The sequence below is a fragment of the Eimeria mitis genome, genomic scaffold (genome assembly GCF_000499745.2).
Source record: "Eimeria mitis Houghton genomic scaffold, Emh_scaff683, whole genome shotgun sequence".
Lineage (NCBI taxonomy): Eukaryota > Apicomplexa > Conoidasida > Eucoccidiorida > Eimeriidae > Eimeria > Eimeria mitis.
The window spans coordinates 15,016-16,697 of NW_013574938.1; the positions used below are offsets into that span (position 1 = coordinate 15,016).

General features: G+C 59.4%; 1 protein-coding gene across 1 annotated transcript in view; it reads left to right on the forward strand.

Annotated features, from left to right (window-relative positions):
• The window catches only part of EMH_0019650 (uncharacterized protein), a gene marked incomplete at both ends in the record, with an annotated part of 10,206 nt that extends 8,670 nt beyond the window's left edge, over positions 1 to 1,536 (forward strand). Inside the window, 4 exons of the mRNA XM_013501404.1 lie at positions 1 to 169; positions 409 to 803; positions 1,107 to 1,260; positions 1,492 to 1,536. Of these exons, the coding sequence (XP_013356858.1) occupies positions 1 to 169; positions 409 to 803; positions 1,107 to 1,260; positions 1,492 to 1,536 (763 nt within the window). The remainder of the gene's footprint in view (positions 170 to 408; positions 804 to 1,106; positions 1,261 to 1,491) is intronic.
• Positions 1,537 to 1,682: the final 146 nt, after the last annotated feature.

Below are 1,682 nucleotides of genomic sequence, written 5' to 3' on the forward strand. Positions count from 1 at the left end.
CGAGGCGGAGAGCGAGTTCACAGCAGCAGCAGCAGCAGCAGAAGCTGCTGCTGCTGCTGCTGCACCGCAGCAGCAGCAAGCAGCTCTCGAAGCAACCGCTTTTACTCGTCTCCTCCAGGGCAACACAGCCGGAGCAGCGCAGCAGCTGAAGCAGGCTGAAGACCTGAACGTGAGTCTTGCTGCAGCAGCAGCAGCAGCAGCAGCAGCTGCTGCTGCTGCTGCTGTTGCTGCTGCTGTTGTTCTCTGCTGTTGCTGCATGCGTTTCTCCCTTGGGTGTCTCCTGCTGCTGCTGCCTGGGCAGCCATTCCCGCTGCACTGCAGCACAGCTTGTGAGGCCGAGGCAGCAGCACATTCTCTGCTTTGCTGCTGCTGCTGCTGCTGCTGCTGCTGCTGCTGTCGTTGCTGCAGGCAGCAGCAAACCGACCCAGTGCGCTTCTCGCGCTGCTGCAGTGGGAGCTCAGGGCCCCCTACAGCAGCATAGCATCAGAGAGCAGCAGCAGCAGCAGCAGCAGGAACAGCAGCAGCAGCAACAGCAATGGCAGCGGCGCCACTAGCAGCAGCACGAGCAACGGCACCGGCACCAACAGCAGCAGCAGCAGCAGCAGCAGCAGCAGCAGCAAGAGCAGCAGCGGCCTCGTCAAGCTTGCTGCTGCAGTGCGTGCTGCAGCAGCAGAATGGAGAGTGCTGCTGCAGCATGCATGCGGCTTCGAGCTGTATGGGGCTTTGCGGGCCCCGCTGTGGGTGATGGTGTGCTCCAGGCTGCTGCATGCAGTTTGTCTTGCTGCTGCATGCAGCACAACCAGGTAAACTGCTGCTGTTGCTGCTGCTGCTGCTGCTGCTCCTGCTGCTGCTGCTGCTGCTGCTGGTGCTGCTGCTGCTTGTGCTTCGGACGGTGCTGCTGCTGCTGCAAGGAGACAAAAAGAGACAGATAGAGACAGAAAGAGACAGAAGGAGACAGAAAGGAGACAGAAGGAGACAGAAAGAAAGAGAAGCAGATGATGAGGGGGAGACAGAGACAGATAGAGAAAGAAGGAGACAGCTAGAGAAAGAAAAGGAGACAGTTTGTCTTTGCATGCGTTTGTGTGCATGCATGTGCATGCATGCAGCCCCACCGAGGTTTTAGGGTTTTGGGGGGCGACAGAGCCGATTGCTGCAGTAGCAGCAGCAGCAGAGCAGCAGCTGCTGCGGCAGCTGCTGCAGCAGGTTATAGAGATCTCGCTGACGCTGCTGCAGCATATACCTGCACACTATGACTTGCAGGTCAGCTGCTGCTGGGGCTGCATGCATCCCCCTGCATGCATGCATGCATGCATGCATGCACGCATGCATCCCCCTGCATGCATGCATGCATGCATGCACCCCCCTGCATGCATGCATGCATCCCCCTGCCTGCTTGCCTGCATGCATGCATGCATGCATGTCTGCATCCCCCTGCATGCATGCATGCATGCATGCATGCATCCCTCTGCATGCATGCATGCATGCATGCAGCAGAGCAGCTCAGGGGGGCCGCTGCAGCGGGAGGGGGCGGAGTAGCATGGTGCTGCTGCTGGCTTTGCTGCTGTTGCTGCTTCCTCTGGTTATTTATTGCTGCTGCTGATGGTTGTGCTGCTGCTGCTGCTGCTGCTGCTGCTGCAGCTGCTGCTGGCTAGGGCGTTGCTGCTGTCTGGGGACCTGGATCG